The following is a 16,966-nucleotide window of genomic DNA, read 5'->3' on the forward strand; positions in this document are numbered from 1 at the left end:
GTGTTTTCACGCAAGACAAAGCGCTGCACGGAGAGCACTATATTATAATTAATTATTCATAATTTATTAATGATAAGTATATTTATTCATGAATATACTCATTTATTTAATATGGCACATTTTCATGACTTAGTAGTTTTTCTCTTTTATTAAGTTCACTACTATTTTACATGGTGTCACGTTAAAATGGATACTGAATAAAATACAAAATCGGTTGATTAATCGGTTCTCAGTAAATACGATCCAAACTTGAAAAAATAATTCCACAATTGGTCAACCCCTAACTATTAACAGAGCCGAATTATTTGTTAGATTCACCCTCCAACCATATACACATACAAGCTCATTTGTCTGTATGGTGCATGAAAACCAATCTAGAACATTAGGAGGCGTAATAAATACATTTCCAATACTGGAAGTCTAAAGGAGAAATAATGTGGCCCTCTAAAAAAAAAAAAGTTTTGTGGACCCCTGGTATACGGTATGAACGGTCTGGACTGTTATAGGAATCACACACCTGCAACTCATCACACACACTTATAGCCCCAGTGTGTTCACCTTATTGTAGTTAGATTTACCCCCGAGTGAAAGAAATTCAGTCCACGCAACTTAGAATCGTACAATTTCCCCCAATTTAATAGTTTTGTCATAGAAGTTTTGCTTTAATAACATGTAAGCACGCTCGAGCGCTCTGCAAGAACGCTACAAGAGGAAACCCGAGGCGTATGTATGCGCATGTGTTCGTGTGCGTGGAAGTGAAGGGAGACGATACGACCGAGACACCAAATCACATTTCCGGCTTTTTTGACTGGTTACAGTTACACAAGCGAACTCTGGTCCACATTTATTTTTCATAATGGCGTCTTCGCTGTACACCGTGTTCCTCTGGTTTTGGGAAAAAAAAAAAAAAAGGTATATATAACACACGCGATCGTCGTCTGCGAGTCTGCTGCCGGGAGACGGAAAATAAATGGCACTGCTGAGCTCTCAATATGAGAAAGCTGACAACGTGTGAACTCGATTTCTGTTCTTTGCTTACAAACGTATTTCTTGTGAAAGAAGATGTTTTCGTGAGATGGTTCCTCAGGAGGGCGGGGGAGGCTCGGAAACGTGTTGCTCCTGCAGCGACGCACACGCCTCTCTCGTCCGTGTTCGGGTTCTCCACGACATACACACACACACTCGCACACGCGCATACACACGCACGCACGCTCTCTCGCACACGGAGGTTTTCAGTCTTTCTCAGCAACAAGCTTCAACACTTTCCCAATGGCAATGGTCTTTCCTGAAAGAGAGACAAAACATGAAAATATTCCAGAAGGTTCTAGATTAAAGCAAAGGAAATTTCTTTGAATAAGCATTTACACACACACACACACACACACACACACACACACACACACACACACAACTGACCTTCGTCCCTCAGGGTGAACCGGCCCATCTGGGGGAAGTCTTTGAATGTCTCGAGGCAGATGGTCCCAGCGGTTCGAAGGCGAGCGATGCAAACTTGGTCCTGTTTGACGAAGCGAGGTCGTGTCTTGCTCTTCTCACCCGTCTTTTTGTCCACCAAACAAATTAAGGCCTGCAAAAGACCATCACATTAATAAATGCTATGCCACAAATTAAAATATCTGGCAACCCATATTAAACTGGGTCAAACTGGAGTTGAGCTCAGGATGGGGTCATAGTGGTGATTGACACCTCAGTATCTATTCTTTTGTTATGTGATCTCCATGCAGTAATGTCTTTGAAGTTAAACATCAAATGTCTATTTGAAAAATTTACACAATGCTGAGAAATACAAAAGAGGAAAAAGTGGTAATGCAGAATGTTTTATTTTTACCGTAATCTGGACTTCCTCAATGCAGGTGTGAATGTGCAGGACTGCATTGTAACCTGGGCAGATGATGGACTTGTGTTCAATGATAACGATCTGAAAAAAACAACAAATTGATGAATTAATGAAACACTCGTACGCTTCAACAAGGTTCGTACCTAGACGCCAATAAAGTGATCTGATGGACGAAATTTAACGATATTAAATTTCCTCTATTAAAGTTCTTGCTTTATGCACACACTATGTTTCTGGTTTTGTTCGAAAAACTGCAAAATCATCAGAATCTAGTTTACCTGAGCGTCGAAGGTGCGCCCCGAGTGACAGAGGTTCTCCGGAGTGCACAGGATGAATCCGGGCAGGATCTCTTCTTCCTCGATACCTTTGAGTCGAAGCTTCAGGTTTTCTCCGGGTCCTGCGTCGTCCGTCTCGACGTCATCTGAAAGCAGGCTCAGCACCTCCACAGTGTGCTACACAAACACACACGCATAAGCCAAACTGACACACAATTTCACACTTTCACTTAGTAAATATATTTCTAAGAGGTGCTATCGACATGAAATCTTTACCAGATGTTGCTAACAACTCCTACAATCCACAATGCTTTTGGCCCATTCTTCCTCACAAACCCTCATCAAATCTTGAAGTTTCTGTGGGCCTCTTGTATGAACTCTGATCTTTTGTTCTTTCTATAGATTTTTAATGGAATTTAACGATTGTCTCAACCATTCCAGCAGCTGTAAATTCTTTCTCTAAAATCAATTGTGAGTTTGGGGTCATCGTCTTGCTGAAATGTCCACCGTTGTTTCATCTTCATCATCCTGCTAGATGGCAGCAGATTTTTTTTTTAATCAAGAACATCTCTGTACATTTTTCCATTCATCCTTCCTTCAATTATAGGAAGTTCTCCAGTGCTGAAAAACAGCCCCACGCCATGATGTTCTCACCTCTAAACGTCACTGTTGGTTTGGTGTTTCTGGGGTGATGTGCGGTGCCATTTGTCCTCCAAACATGGTGTGTTTTATGGCAGAGCTCATTTTAGGTCTCATCTGACCAGACTTTATTCTCCCAGTATTTCACAAGCTTGTCCAAAATGTTGTGCAGCAAAGCTTCAACAGGCTTTTACTTCACAAATGGTGAAATGATGTTCTTTCCACTTCTGGATTATGGACCAACAGTGTTTACTAGAACATTCAGAAGTTTAGAAATCCTTCTGTAACCAATGCAGTCAATATGTTTCGCAACAATCAGGTTGCGAAGATCTTAAAAGAGCTCTTTGCTTTGACCCATCATGAGATGTTTCCTGTGTGACACCTTGGTAATGTGACACCTTTATACAGGTCATCAGTTGGGACTGAAGCAGCTGATATTCATTTTTACTGACACGGGGCAGGACTGCTTTCTAATTACTGATTGATTTCAGCAGGTGTCTTGTCTTTCCATGCCTTTTTTCACCGCCATTTCTTTATGTGTTCAATACGTTTTCCCCCTGTGTCATTTCACATTATTGGACATAACTTATGAACATGTGTGGTTTGATTTATTTGTATGTGTGGACTGCATGGGTCCCTACCAACATCTGGTAAAATCTTGTGTCAATAGCACCTTTAGAAAAATATTTACTGAGGATTTTTCCAAACCTAAATAACTCAACTGCAGCCCCTAGTGGCCAATCACTGACATGACATTTGTTGAGACTTTTTCCATTCATTTTGAATGCAACTGTTTATATTTATTACTATTGCATTTATTTGGAGTGTTACTTTTTGCCTTATTTTCCTCAATATTTTTCATTTTCATATTTCATTTAGCACATGTCCTGTGTTCTAATAAGACAAAAAAAAAAAAAAACAAGCTGAATGCCCATATTAATTAAATACCTATTCAATAGAATATATTTACTATTCCTGTGGAAACACCAGGAGATGCTTTCTTACCCTGTTGGGCATCATCACAAGTTGCTGTGCTTTGCTGATGCACCCGGACTCCAACTTGCCCAAAATCACAGTGCCCATGTCCTAGAGAAGATCAGAATGTTTCCATCATGAGCAACCGAGTTTTTAGTTCTGGACACTATGAACATCTCATATACAACTCCTGACCTTGTTCTGGAAAACCTTACAGTATCTTAGTACAGGTAGAAAAGAAGGAATATATACTACATAGACAAAAGTATTTAAATTATTCTCCAAACTGTTACATCAGTGCCTGACTTTACTAATAACCTCGTGTCTGAATGAAATCTCACAAATACACTGAAACAGGAAGAGTGGTGGTAATAATAACAGGAAATGAGGACTAAATGTGAAAAGGGGGGCTCTGATGTCTCAATACTTTTGCCCATATAGTGTCCATATCACTAAAGTAATCATTAATCATTAAAATTAAGACAATATTCATTTGGAGACAACAATGAAAAAAATGCACTTATTTGTAATAGACTTTATCAAATCTTCACCTTGTATTTATCTACAATCGGTAACCTGACTGGTCCGTCGCTGGATCTGCTGAAATGTGGCAAACTGTCCAGGTGTGGAATGAACGGTAATCCTCTGTAAATATACAATGAGTCAATTTAGATATTTAGATATAGATAGATACACACATTTGAAGGAAAAAAAGCCATTAAATATCCAAACAATAATTAACATTACTAAAGTTTGGAAAGCACGTCATTAAATTGTGTAATAAAACAATATTGATCTGGTAACAATAAAAAATGTATTATGATCTAATGTATCACAATTCTGATATTAGATCCCAATATCGCCCGGCCCTGCACTAGATAATGACTAGGTGAATGTTCTTAAAGATGATCCCTTCTCAGTTATACAGCACATGTTAATGATTAGCATTACTACAGGTTGGAAACGGGTGTAATATTTGTTGTGTTATCAGTGCTGGACAGTAAGGAAGTGAATGTAATTCATTACTGAACACGACACAGCGAGTCACCAATCAGGATCGAGCGCTCGCTCTGTCAAACTCGTTTTGATTGGCGCTTGGTGTATCTACTGATCACCAACATACACTTCAGCGTCAGTTCAACAGCAAGCAGAACATTTAGAGAGGAATAAATGATGAAGGAAGTCCAGACTCGAACTCGCCACAACACACGTGGGGTTATTTACATGATTTTTTGATGGGTTAATGATCATTGTAATAGAAATCAATCAGTGTTTGACGTATTAATATCATTCCATTAATAGATCAGTGTGTTAAAAGTAAGTCTTTTTTCCCCCATAAACTGAGTTGATTAAGTAAAGAGTCTTGCTGTCATATTGCTTCTAATTTGTTTACTGATGGGCCAAGAAGCTCTAATAAGTTACTCTGCCACCTAGTGGTCGTTAAGGATTTTACAGCATTAATGTATTCGAATCAGACAGCAAATGTTTGAACAGCTTTTTATTAATAATTAATTTTATTTGTTAATTCAAGCAATTTTTTTTGAAAGACTGCTTCACTACTTTTTTTGTTTGTATCATTCTGGGATGTTGAAGAAGCTGTTGTGTTGTTGGTTAATGTAACGTTGAGGTGTACAATTTGATTTGTGCCTCTCAAAAATCGACTGTATTTGGCTTTTCGGTAACATGTGTCTCGGTGATGAGGACGAGTGCATCTTTGAGTCTACGTTCAATACGAGTCAAATACTCAAGTACTGCTCAAATCACTTTTACTCAAGTCATATTGGAATTGGACTTTTGCAGTCTATACTTTTACTCAAGGATGATTTGCAGGTACTTATTTTTTTTTTACACCTCTGCTTTTAAAATTGCAGAAGTTTTATTATGTGAAAATCTGATTAGTGTTCACTGGTATTGTAGGTGGACGATATGGCTGTAGATTAGATTTCATTTATTTGGAAACTGACATCTATTAGTTAGATAAGAACTTTGCTCTCCACTTACGTGTACCAGGAGCAGTGCTCCACTGGTTCTTTCAGGTTGGCCCCTGTCAGTCCTGAACATGGCATGAAATGAATGTCTTTTCTGGGATTGAATCCCACCTTCTTCAAAAATGGCACCAGTTTCTCCTTACACTCCTCGTATCTGTGGAGAGACGTTCACAAGCATGATAAACGCAACGTCTTTCATTTACCAGAACGAGTTTATCCTGGTCTATAAGCATGAAGACCAGCATTTGATCACAGGTACGCAGATTCCTCACCTCTCCAAGCTCCAGTTCACAGTGGGATCATCCATTTTGTTCACGAGGACGATCAGGTGTTTGACTCCCGCCGTTTTGGCCAGCATGGCGTGCTCTCGCGTCTGGCCTCCTTTCTCGAACCCCGTCTCGAACTCGCCTTTACGCGCCGAAATCACCTGCATGACATTTCAGAGAAATCACATTTTTGCTCTTCAAGATGATCAGATACAAACGTGAAGGATTTCAGAATATCTCCAAGCACTTTTTGCAAGAGCAGTTTACTAATACGCTGATTTATTTCTATGTATTTCAAATAACCACTAGGTGAATATTCTTAAAGATGATCCCTTCTCAGATATACCATTTAAAACAGCACAGCAGCTTCCCGATTTATTACTTGAGGTCAATAAAGCCATGAGAACTCTCATAGGGAATTTGCATTTGGGGAAATTCGAAGGGAACAGATTTCAAAAGTGTACCACAAGCTGCCTTTGGACCCGAGCTGGACAGCTGGACAAAAGAATCACCACTAAGTACAGGTGAAATTGATTTCCGGGATACGTGACTAGATTTTGAAGGAATAACACGGTTATTGCGCTTAATGACTCACCAGAACGGCTAAATCAGCTTGCGACGCCCCTCCGATCATGTTAGGAACGAAGCTCTTGTGTCCAGGCGCATCCAGGATGGTGAAGTGCTTCTTCTCAGTCTCAAAATAAGCACGGCCCACCTCCACGGTTTTACCCTTATCTCTCTCCTCCTGATTTGTATCAAGGGCCCAAGAGAGGTACCTGAAGAGAGCACAGATTTTTACACACAGATCATTCAGGACTCCTCCACTGAATAAATTCTGAGAAGACAGAAGTCTCTCACTAGGACCACCTGGAGAAAGAGCGCAACCCTTCTGAATACATAGAATATCTGAATGGTCCGTTTTTTCCATGAGCAGCAGTAAGATCTTTGTGTGACCACTGAGAGATACATTTACTCTGATATTCTTCTTTTTCTCAGAAATATTTGGAAGTTTAGAAAGATGACATTACAGGATGCAGGAAAACTAGTTCATGCCTTTTTCCCATTACAGTTACTATGGTAACGGCTTGCTCTTTCACTTATAATGGAAGGATCATGAATATATATATTATCATTACAAGGAAGGAGTCTCCAATATCAGAGCTTCATTAAAGTCAGAATTAAAGTTATGGGTTTGGGGAAAGGTGGCAGCTAAGTGATTAAGGGATTGGTCTTTGGACCAGAAGGTCGTGAGTTTAAATCCCAGCTACACAAAGCTGTGACTGCTGGGGTCCTGACCCCCCCATAGCTGCTAAGTAGGAAATAAAAATATAACACTAACGCAAGTTAAAAAAATAAAATAAAAAAGGAACTATGTTCTAATACGTTTATTAGACTACACAGCATAATAACTTTCAATTACCAAGTTTCCCTGTTCTTCTCCTTGGCCTCTCTTTCGTATTTCTCCAGAGTCCGTTTCTCCACCATGCCTGTTAGATACCTGTGAAGTGGAATTAACACACACAGCAAAAGGTAAAACGACACACATCAAAAAAATAAAAATTAAATTAAATTAAAAAAAAGATATATACGAGTCTAGAATTCAGACAAACAGCACCATCTAGTGACTACTAAAAAAAATAGGACCACCAGCAAGAAAACTTTGTGACAAGTCGAGATCACGAGAAAACAAGAAATGAAAAAAACCCCACAAAAACATGACCTCTGTGGGAACCTTTTCAGGAAACAAGGATCTAATGAAGGTTTCTGAAAACTGAAACCTGGAGATTCAAGAGTACTGAAGACTAAGAATTATTAGGCAGCGGATACTTACATGATCTGTCCGCCGATGGTCGATTTGCCGGCATCTAGAAGAAAGTACAGGAGTAAAGAAACAAGGTGAGAAATGAAAAGAGGTCATAATCCATATCTATTTACTATCTATCCATCCATAGACACACACACACACCAGCTACCTCTCTCTATCTTCTCTTTACTTTCCTCCTTCACCTTTTATTTCTCTCAAATTTCTACAGTTTACCTTCTTACCTGGCCATCTGCTTACCTTTCCATCTCCACACTACCCACCTGTCCCTCAACCTACACCCCCTCCCCATGCTCAGCTTCAGGCTCAGTTTGTTAAGCAAATATTTCCAAAGTCTTTGCAGCATGTCACCGTCTCCTTGCTCCACCTTCACTCCTTCCACAAAGCAACAGAGACGTTTTTTCCTCATCTGTCGGTCATCGTATGGCCCTTATTATGAGACACTCAATCCACAGCAAACAAAAAGCCCACTCTGAATTGTAACGTCTTTCCTGGTGTTTCACATGAAAACAAAGGTGGAGAGTGATCTCCAAACAGCACTGAAAGACTTTATCTATTAAAAAAATACACAGGAGTTTCTCTCACAACCTTTACATAACCGGTATTCGCTCAGTCCTGATGTTCTGGCTCTTATCTGTGTCCAAGGCCATGTTTTATCTACTGTCAAAGTCGTTCACACGAACGAAACCTTTCTTCCCACCAAGATTTCCACCATTGTGCCTTCAGAGTTCTTCAGCGAGAGTCTTTAGACATCTGAAAACATTTAATGACCTATATCCATCGTACGATTTTGGACAAAAGGTGGTCCTAAATGGTGGCATACTGTGGGATCGGTTCTAAAAGAGTCTGGTTCCTTATGAGGTTCCTCCTCATTCTATCCTTTTCCACCATCACCACTATATCTCTCTCTGGTACAGGGATAAACCTCCACTAAAATTTATATGCAAAATCGCGTATCATCCATGTATCGCAAAAAGGCGGTAAGATAAATAGAAAAACGCTAAACTAAGCTCTACAAAAAAACGTTAAAGAACTTACGGCAAATCATTCAATCAAACGGTTATCATTTTGTACTATTGCATTAATATAAATGTTATTAATATTTGGTATTAAATAGGAAAAAAAATCAATGATATCCGATAAAACTGTATCGTGTAATCATTTATCGCGATACTGATGTAGTAACGATATTCTCGCCCAGCCCTACCTCACACACTTCCTCAAAAACACACAACAAAACACTGAATCGCTTTTAGATGTGATAGGACTCGCATAAGTTGTTACAATGCTTCTGATCAGGTCATGAGTTCCAATTCCAGCTGCTGCTGGGCCCTTGAGCAAGGCCCTTAACCATCATCTGCTCAGGTGAATAAATGAGAATTCCAAATCGTCTGCCAAATGCGTTAAAAACAAACATGAAACCCTTTCTAAGAACCTGCGAGAAACCCATTGCATATTTAATACGCTCCAGTCTTCTGGTTTTGCTCTTATAATATCCTTCAGTCTTCTGGGAAGATGTTACACTAGATTTTGTGGAGATTTGTGCTTTTAGGGTGCTGTCAGTAAAGTCAGGTGATAATGGAGGTGAGACGAGGAGGTCTGGAGTGCAGATTCATCCCAAAGGTGTTGGAGCTCTATAGCAGGAGATCTTCCACTCCAACCCATGTAAAGGGCTTGCTTTGTGAGCAAGAGCCTTCTCATGTGGATAAAGTGCAGGTCTGATCCTTTTTCTGGACACTTTCTTCTCACAGTCCAATTGGTCAGAAAATGTAGATTAAATCTCTATAACTAACTCAGGACCAACTAATTCATTTCTAAAACCGACGTAAAAAATAAACTAATGAACTTCTGTGGAGTAAAAGAAAATCAAACACTTGCTTTTATGGTGTACGAGGAAAAGCAATCATCTGGCGAGGGAGTAGAACGTCACTCACCTACGTGGCCGATGAAGACCACGTTGACGTGCTCTCTCTTGGGAGCGTTCGGCTGAACGGGAGTCACTTTCGGCATTGGCGCTTCTTCGTCCTCCTCCATTCCCTCCTCCTGAGGCGAGTCTTCCTCTCCCCCTTTCTGCTCCCAGCTCTCTTCCTCGGCTGCTGTCACTCCATCCACCCCGGAGCCGTTCTCCACGGGTCGAGCTGCTGCCACAATAAACACTCATCAGCGCTACACACACATACTCAAGTCACACTTTACTGTTTACACACTCAACATGTTGCTACCACCTTCCCCAGGAACCAGTTATAAATCCCAGTGAAGAAAAAAAAGTGAGTGTACCAACATCACGCCGTACTTCTTGATCTCGACTTTTAAGATTTACCAAATTAAATCCAGGATCACATGATCAACGATTAAAGTGTTGGACTTTGGATCCAAAGGTCGCAGCACCAAGCTGCCACTTCTGGGCCCCTTAGCAAGGCCCTAGCCCCTTAACTGTTTAGCTGTATAAATTAGATCATTGCCAAACTCCCTAAATGTAAATACAGTGATACTGAACACTTATAACTAAAATTGATCATAAATTGAGAGAAGCGGTTCAAGGAAACAGATTATTCTCCACGAATTCGGCTGATATTTATCTTCAAGCAGAGTTAAAGTTTAAAAAAATAAAATAAAAAGTACACATTCACTCACCAGCCAGTTCCGAGACCTCGATATGGTCATCCTTCTCCGGATCTGCAAAAAGAAAAAAAGGAAAAACATTCTTTCATGAAGAGGAAACGATAACATGCAAAGCTGAACATGCGTCACTTTTTCTCCCCAATGTGTGTGTGTGTGTGTGTGTGTGTGTGTGTGTGTGTGTGTGTGAGAGACTCCACATGCTCCAGTACTGAAGGTGGGGCTGTAAAAGGTTTTCACTTATTTTCCTTGGAACAATTTAGTTTAGACTTGTGTTTGTATTCTCAGCTACCAGTTCGGTCCCTGTTTACGCTTCACCGCCGAATCAAAATGGCCGCTTGCAACGATAATATACATTTTAAATGACTTAAGTAGATTGAGGTCAAATCTATAGTGCTGGTTGTTTTGAGCATTGTTCTGCGGTTCCTGAACCGCTCGCTCAAGATATACAGAGCGCAGGAAATTGTTTTCACTGGATTTGGATGCTGCATTTATCTCCAACGTTGATTCACCAGCAAGACATGATTCATGACTAAACTGTCTCTCTGGTGACCATCAGATCGACAGCTCAAGGCCTTAACCACCAAATCACCACTTCCCTTTTCTGATCCAACCAAAGAAACAAAAATAAGAAACGCCCTGTGTAGCACGGATTTAGAAACGATCTTAAAAATGTATTAAATTAATGAATTAAGTAGCTAATTTCTTTTTTTTTTGGGGGGTGTCACGTTGTCAAAACAAACATAACGGGGTAAAGACGTGTACATCTTTTTTTGCTGGTAGACAGGACTTCCCTTTCACCACGTGCACACAAGTCATGTGAAGTCACCGGTTTAGGACATGACGTGCGTCGCTGTATCTATGTTACGTGACACTGGGCTAATTAATTTTATTCATTTTTATTTTGGGACAAAGGAAAGCGATAGCTGTATGTGGATGTGAGGACGTGGTCTACGTCACGGTTTATTAAAAAAAGAGGGCGGAGCCGAAAGGAAACGAGTGGTAAAGATCATACACCTGCGTGTTTGCTGTACTAACGAGTGTACGATCCTTACTGCTCGCTTCCTCCAAGCTCCACCCTTCATTCACAAACCAGAGCTTGACCATGCCCACACCGCCACATGATGACACCCCCCGAATTCAAATCAAAAGAAACCTACAGGGTCCTTAAAAAAGTCTGACGTGCAACAATTTACAGGGAAAAGCGGCCATGAAATCAAACACAAATACGACCAACACCAGAGCCCTATTCAGACGTGATTAAAGTGACGTGATCAATAAGACTTTCCCTATTTGACCGTGTAGGAGGCGGGGCTTAACCTGTAGTTTGTTTTTAATAACAAATCTGTTAGGCAAGATGTAGAAAAACCCCCAACACACACCTGCTGTATTTTTACCAAAACCAGTCACCTGACCCCTTCAATCCCGGTTTACTTTTTAATCCGTATTAAAACCTAAGTACATATCTGGAGGCAAAAGTAATGGCACCCACACCATTTTGGAATGCCTTTTCTGTCCAATAGGGAGCCACAGGGTTAAAGGGGTAGAAACGCAAAACACAAAATTATCAATGCCGTTTATTATAAATATTTTTGACCATCCACATTTGAACAGTTTACATTTTTAAAACTATTTAAAAATAAAACGCCTGCTTAGTTAAATAATATATAAAATATTTTATAAAAAATGGAATAAATCAAATTGCAATAAAAAAAATTAAATTAAATAGTTTACATTTGTTAAACGCCATTTGGTTAATACAGATGTGTGTCTAAGAGTGTGTTTTACATTTAAATATTTAATATGAACTGCTATTTATTTCAGCGATCACTTCCCTGATATGTGGAATTGTCAAGATTTTCCCCTTTAAAAGATAAATGATTGAAACTGGAAATAAAACGCTAAAGAATCAACAGCACTAGCATTAGCTGCTAACCAGGAAGTAGTCTGAAGCTAACGCTAACTAAATGTTTTCAAGGTTTTTCGACTCATTTTACTGCACGTCTTATCCTGCTTATAAATGTGTTTGTGACAAATAAAAAAAATCTCAAATCTATAGCGCAATTGTTCTCTAGCGTTTCCACGCGTACGCACAACAAATCGTATTTCCAGCATGCAGCGAGTCGCCACAGTGACACTGCGCTAACTCTAGTTTCTTTGTTATAGCCCTGTGGCATTGTTGTGTACGTTTTGAAGTTTAAAAATAATTTAAACTTCAAAGTAGATAAACAAAGTAGCGGTCCGCCACTTGATACGTTCCCCAGAAAACTCAGGTTGTAACTGTGTTCCGCACATAAAAAGGATGTATGAATACATGCACCGTCACATCCCCCAGTCTAAATGACTTTAGAATGACTTTTCAACCCACATCAACAATGCCGTTGTTAACCACCCCCCCACCCTGACTGTTGTCCACTTGATCCAGGACATCTTCATGAAGCTCCAGGTGATGATCTATCTAACTGTATCTATCTATACATCTTATTTTTGACGATCAACATCAGTGGGGTCCGATCTTTTTCCACTAAGGGCCAGTGTGGGTGCAGGTTTTCATTCCAACTAAACAAGTCCAAACTAAACTCTACCTGTTTACATCTAATGATTTTCATTTTCAATGACTAGAAGGTGTGGCCCTCGATTGATCTGACTAAATACCTGGACACACACCGGCTCTTTGTGGAAAAGATTGGACACCCCTGATCTACATGATACAAATTTAAAGACTCTTGGTGTGTAAAGTAACCAGGTGTGCTACAGATGTGATGCCAGTGCTAATATTTAGTATATATACATACACACATCTCTTAATATGTAAAGTAACGGGAGTGGTACACGTGTTCTACTACTACTAGTGTTAAACCCCAGGACATCTTCAAGAAGCTCCTGGTGATGATCTGCATATCTATCTATCTATCTATCTATAATTATATATACATATACATACACACACACACACATTTATTTATATATATATATATATATATATATATATATATATATATATATATACATACACACACACACACACACACACACATACTTTATACACTGAGCCATAATATAACAGATGTGGTACAGGTGTTCTACTGCGCATGCGCCTGCTATAAATCAAAGAACATCATCAAAAAGCTCTTTGTGATTATATTATATTACTAATTAAATATTTTTGAAAGACTTTTGGTGTGTAAAGGACCGCTAGCCTGCTAACCGGCTTCAACACGTGTGTTAATTCGGGGTCGCAGATTCACAAATGCCAAAGAAACTAATTAAATAAAATGATATCTTTATAATAATTCAGTATGTAATGAGTAAAGTCGCTCTTCGTGCTGACGTGAAAGAAGCGAGAGAACTTTACACGGTTTTCTCCTTCCTCTTACTGTTGGTTGGGTTAGCTTAGCGGAGTGTAGCCTAGCCTAGCCTAGCATAGTATAGTATAGAGAGCTAGCACGCTTTAGACGGCTGATGAGGAAGGGGGGGAGAGTTTACCGGCACCGGTGGCGATGGTTTTCCCCGGCGCTTTCACGATGTATCCGGGGAAAAACTCCGCCGCGTTGACGTTCGGGACGAAGGGCTTGGCGTTGACGTTGAGGGCGCTGAACGAGTCGCCGAGCGGGGCCTCGCTGCCTTCATCCTCCTGCTCCCACGAATCCGGGGCAGCGTCTCGCGCTGGCTCCATTGGCGCGCGCGCGTGGGGGGGGGGCTGAAACTGCAAATATATATTCTCTTTTTGTTCTTCTTCTCTTTTTTCCCTCTCTCTGTGTTATCCGTTTATACGAGGGGGGAAAAACCTCTGGATCCGAATGAAACTCGCGGTAATAAAGCCGCCCCCTGACCCCCGGTCAAACTTCTCCGGAGCTCCAAACGCTGGATTCAGCAGCCGGTCCACGGTGCACGCGCGACGGGGAGGGGGGCATTCGCTCACTCACCAGTAACTCCGTGTGTCGCACGAGAGTGACGGCATCCCCACCGACGTACAAGAGCATCCTGGGAAATAGAGTCTTTCACGATATATCGCTTCGGTACCGCCTTTTATGAAAAAATGTCCGAAGAAACTACATTACCCAGCTTTACATTCAGATACGCGTACAAGCCCTACACTTAAAGCAACCGAACTGAAAGTCAAAGGATGTCCCAGTATCTCAGAAGTGATGGGAAAATCGGATCTTCTTAGTGACTTGATTCTTTGAATCTCGTTCATCAAAATTAGAGAATCTTTCTTTTGGACTAATTTAAGTTCATTTAATTACCTTCACAACGAATATGGTAGTCACGTGACATAAATGTGTAATTATATATCTCTCAGCATAATACTAATATTATATTAAATATTAATAATAATAACTAATTATATTACTGACTGATATTTAAGCACAAAAAACAGACAAAAAGAAAGTTTTTATTTTATTAAACCAACTTCATATTTTTTTTAATTTTTTTTTTACAATCTGTATAAAATATAGTAACATTATGTATGTGTATGCAAATTATGATAATGTTCCTTATTTAAAAAAAACTCAAACAAAGAAGAAATTGCACAAGTCAGCATCTTTACCTGCACTTCTTATTTCCATGTTTACTTCAGGTTCTTTATTTGCCTCTAAATTTGGTACGTCTGAGTGAATCTTTTCATGGCACTGGTTCCTCATATTGGAAACGTAAGAGTGTGTGTGTGTGTGTGTGTGTGGATTACTTGTGAGTTTAGCTTCTTTATTCCATCATTACCTGCAGAGTCAGCTCCTTTCAGTCTTGTAGAACCCCCATGTCTGTACTTTCTTATACAGTTGTCAATACAAACATGGAGCGGTTAGATATCACAGGGCAAAAGGTAAAAAAATAGTGACAATAACGTGTGATAAAAAATTTGAGGCAAATAAAGAAACTGAAGTAAACATGCCAACTGCATTTCTTTGCTGTGCAATGCTAGTGTAGTTGTATCTATCTGTCTGTCTGTCTGTCTGTCTGTGCAATCAGGAAATTAGCTAAACTAATGCCTGAGTCCAACAATTTACATAGACATTAATGCTTTTATAAGTGCAATTGACAAACAAACCACACACACACATCAGGAATGTTAACATTTCCCTCAGATATGTCAGTAAACGATGATTAAAAAGCCCCCATTTGACTAAAAATCCTCACTAATTACTTAGCATGAAGTTACACCTAGCATAATTAGCACCGAATGCTAACCCCAGGTCAGAGTGTTATACTATAGATATTTCAGTGGTGTTTAAAAAAAAAAAATAAAAGTTTCCTCAAAAAGAAAGAAAGTTGACGAGTGTCATTTGGCATCATAACCTTTATTATAATTTACAGACTCGCTTTCTGGAGAAAGCTCACGTGATTATAAAAACGGATAGAATCCACGGAATTTGTTCTGCCACAAGGAAAAAAGAAAGAAAGAAAGAAAGAAAGAAAGAAAGAAAGAAAGAAAAACAACTACTAGTTTATTTATTGCACCAAATGAAGACAGTGTAGCTGCTTTAAAGGATCATCCAGTCTTAATTGGCGTTGGCCTTCGTGAATTTTTACGTAAGACGTCAACGAATATACGTGTTTCTGGTGAAAAACAGGCGTCGTCCAAAGTCGATCGCCTATCTATCGGTGAAAAGAGATTTCGTGTGTTCACACTTCATACGATATTTCGAAGCTCTTATTAGCGAGCGTGGAGAAATAAGGAGGACATGACTAAAGGGAACGACTTCATCAGTGGCTTTGTGGTGATGGCACTACAATTTCGATAATAACTCGCCAGTGTACGTAACATTATCACAAACAGCCGGGACATTTGACATTTTACAGTAAACATTCAAAAACCAGTGAATCTTTCCCGTTTCCAGGACAAAAAAAACCCCCAAACACCCCACAGTTATAAGAACAACCGCTTAGGATCGACTTCGTGAAGCATCCTAGTTTAGAGTTTGATAAAGTCCTCACAGATATTAATCAGTAGAATAAATAAAGACGATTTTGATCAAGTTATGTCAATCTGTACAAAAGCAAAGTGCAATTATTAATAGAATTATATTCGACTTCATTTTCAGGAAGAGCGCCAGACGAAACAAACGAACAAACAGAATAAAAAAAAAGCCCGTCAAACAAACATAACGTAAGCAGTAGATCAGAGAAATTAATTTACTGTACAAAATGTCCTTCATACCCCGAATCCCCCAAATTGTTTGTTTCCTTTTAAACACAGCAATTTGGCAGACGATTACAAACTGCAATTTTTTTTAATCAGGAACATCACGGCGTGCTTTTTAAACCGTTAAATGTCAACAACAAAACTATTAGTTCCTGTTCTTGCTTATGTCTTTCTTTATCTAAAGTCCTCACTTTCCTGACACCAAAAAAAAAATAAATCTGTAACCCCCCTTGTGAGGACGTCCTTGTGAGGACGTCCTTGTGAGGACTTCCTTGTGAGGACGTCCTTGTGAGGACGTCCTTGTGGTGAAAAACCTCCTGACCGTTATAAATCCCTGACATTGGAGACTCCTTCAAGCGATAATTTTTAACCGTTTTATCAC

The 16,966-nt window shown here is 39.7% G+C and overlaps 2 protein-coding genes across 3 annotated transcripts in view; both read right to left on the bottom strand.

The window, feature by feature from the left end:
* Positions 1–609: 609 nt before the first annotated feature.
* On the bottom strand, positions 610–14,357 carry gspt1l (G1 to S phase transition 1, like). 2 transcript variants are annotated; one of them, XM_046866734.1, is made up of 14 exons: positions 13,926–14,357; positions 10,455–10,496; positions 9,755–9,958; positions 7,830–7,863; positions 7,419–7,496; positions 6,594–6,774; positions 6,005–6,159; positions 5,746–5,886; positions 4,296–4,389; positions 3,775–3,855; positions 2,134–2,307; positions 1,847–1,936; positions 1,417–1,585; positions 610–1,285 (listed from the first exon to the last, which is right to left on the bottom strand). In XM_046866734.1, the coding sequence occupies exons 1-14, from the start codon at positions 14,113–14,115 to the stop codon at positions 1,233–1,235; spliced, it is 1,686 nt and encodes a 561-aa protein (XP_046722690.1). In that variant the 5' UTR covers positions 14,116–14,357; the 3' UTR covers positions 610–1,232. The 2 variants fall into 2 exon arrangements, with proteins under 2 accessions (XP_046722690.1, XP_046722689.1); XM_046866733.1 differs by having other exon boundaries at positions 9,755–9,961.
* Positions 14,358–15,718: 1,361 nt separating this feature from the next.
* Positions 15,719–16,966, bottom strand: part of pdxdc1 (pyridoxal-dependent decarboxylase domain containing 1) — a 26,117-nt gene continuing 24,869 nt past the window's right edge. The window contains 1 exon segment of the mRNA XM_046866109.1: positions 15,719–16,966. This exon segment is cut by the window's right edge and continues 1,018 nt beyond it. The gene's annotated coding sequence lies outside the window, so the exon portion shown is untranslated.

The sequence above is a fragment of the Silurus meridionalis genome, chromosome 14 (genome assembly GCF_014805685.1).
Source record: "Silurus meridionalis isolate SWU-2019-XX chromosome 14, ASM1480568v1, whole genome shotgun sequence".
In the NCBI taxonomy this organism is placed as follows: Eukaryota; Metazoa; Chordata; class Actinopteri; order Siluriformes; family Siluridae; genus Silurus; species Silurus meridionalis.

What these genes read in the sequence shown, in the direction of transcription:
- gspt1l (XM_046866733.1), bottom strand. Translation starts at nt 14,115, where the DNA reads ATGGAGCCAGCGCGAGACGCTGCCCCGGATTCGTGGGAGCAGGAGGAT. An exon ending in AAGCTGATTTAGCCGTTCTG is followed by an intron (nt 6,160 to 6,593) that starts GTGAGTCATTAA and finishes AATGTCATGCAG; the next exon opens with GTGATTTCGGCGCGTAAAGG. An exon ending in GGCGCACCTTCGACGCTCAG is followed by an intron (nt 1,937 to 2,133) that starts GTAAACTAGATT and finishes TGTTTTTTTCAG; the next exon opens with ATCGTTATCATTGAACACAA.